This window comes from Quercus suber, unplaced genomic scaffold (assembly GCF_002906115.3).
Source record: "Quercus suber isolate HL8 unplaced genomic scaffold, Cork oak 2.0 scaffold_95, whole genome shotgun sequence".
In the NCBI taxonomy this organism is placed as follows: domain Eukaryota; kingdom Viridiplantae; phylum Streptophyta; class Magnoliopsida; order Fagales; family Fagaceae; genus Quercus; species Quercus suber.
Genome location: NW_027069560.1, coordinates 1,333,424 through 1,335,161, shown reverse-complemented (window position 1 = coordinate 1,335,161; position 1,738 = coordinate 1,333,424). Strand labels below are relative to the sequence as shown.

The 1,738-nt window shown below is 44.1% G+C and overlaps 1 protein-coding gene across 1 annotated transcript; it reads right to left on the bottom strand.

The window, feature by feature from the left end:
• Positions 1-354: 354 nt before the first annotated feature.
• Positions 355-1,128, bottom strand: LOC136068018 (uncharacterized). Its single transcript, XM_065774613.1, has one exon. It carries the CDS (start codon positions 1,126-1,128, stop codon positions 355-357), a length of 774 nt encoding a protein of 257 aa, XP_065630685.1.
• Positions 1,129-1,738: the final 610 nt, after the last annotated feature.

Below are 1,738 nucleotides of genomic sequence, written 5' to 3'. Positions count from 1 at the left end.
TCTATACTCATAGTCTGCATCTGCTCATCCACAGCCAACATGGCTAGATAACACTCTCTGGCTGCCAACTAATATCCTTGTGCTTATCCAATCCTGCAATTCGTAGGGAATTTGAGATAGATGGTAGGTAAATGTTACCGCCTTCCAACTGTTTAAGGTTGGTCTTCCAATGATGACATTGTATGAGGATGAACAATCCACCACAAGAAAATTCACTTACTTAGTTATCTGTTGCGGGTATGACCCCACCATTACAAGCAATGTAATGGTGCCTACGGGTTGCACTTTCATTCCTCCGAATCCTATCAGTGGTGAACATGCTGGACGAAGTTGATCTCGTCCAAGCCTCATCTGCTAGAAGGTAGGATAGTACAATATATCCACTGAGCTTCCATTATCCACCAATACCCTCCTGGTTGTATACTCTGCGATGAGTAGGGTAATGACAATTGCATCGTCATGTGGATGATGGATCCTCTCAACTTCTTCGTCCGTGAAAGAGATGGTTGGCTCGTCTGTATCCTTCGTCCTTGGGGATCGTCTAGAGAGTTGGACGTTTTTCACCACTTTGAGATACGTCTTCTTTGCTTTGGAAGATTGTCCTGTCGAAGTCCCACCAATGATAACCCTTATTTCTCGGAGAGGGGGTCGTGATGACTCTTCCAATTTTGCTTTCAATTTTTCATCTTTATGATCCCTTCCAACGAAGTGCCTCAACTTTCCTTGTCTAATGAGATTCTCAATCTGCTGCTTTAAGTCATAACACTCGTCTGTGTCATGCCCATGATCTCTGTGGAAGCGACAATATTTATTCTTATTGTGCTTGTTAGGATTTCCTTTCATCTTTTCTGGCCATTTCAAGGAAGGATCATCCTTGATTTGCATGAGCATTTGATCGAGTGGGGCATTTAAGGGTGTGTAGTTCTGATTCCTTGTTGATGGGCCTGCCTTCCTGTTATCTCTGTCTCGATCCTTTTTATCTTCCGTTCGTCCCTTCTTTGGACGAGGCCCTTGTTCAGAGTGACGCATGGGGTTGACTTCCATTCTTTCAGATCTCTTTCTCTTCTTAGCTATGATCACGTCTTCTGCGTTCATAAAGTTTTGGGCTGAATAGACGAGTTCAGCCATGGACTGGGGCTCTTTTTCATACAACTTGTGAATGAATAAGTCTGAGTTAACCCCATTATGGAAGGCTGCCAATTGTAGCTTGCCGTCCACCTCGTCTACTGTTAGGGTTTCCCTGTTGAAGCGTATGATGAAGGAACACAGGCTTTCATTCTCTCCTTGCTCTATGGTTAACAAGCTGGACAAGGAACGCTTGTGTCTCTGTCCCCCAATGAAATTATTAACAAATAATTTGCTTAGCTCCTCGAAAGAACTTACTAAATTCGAGGGTATTTTGCTGAACCACACTCGCGCTGGTCCCTTAAGGATGGTAGGGAAGGCTCTGCACATAATCTCGTCTGGAACGCCTTAGAGATGCATTGTAGTCTTGAAAGTAGCGATATGATCGAAAGGATCACGCGTTCCATCATATGAATCCAAGGAAGGCATTTTGAACTTTGGGGGTAAGGGATGACCATTGATGGAAGCCATGAAAAGGGAATCTGTTTAGTGAACCAAATCCTCTACGAGATTTGCCCTTCTCATGTTTTCCTTCATCTCGTCCATAACCTTCCTCATCTGATCCATCTCCTTCTCCAAGTGTGGCACCCTTCTTGAAGCAGTGCCCCTTGAT

What these genes read in the sequence shown, in the direction of transcription:
- LOC136068018 (XM_065774613.1), bottom strand. Translation starts at nt 1,128, where the DNA reads ATGGCTGAACTCGTCTATTCAGCCCAAAACTTTATGAACGCAGAAGAC.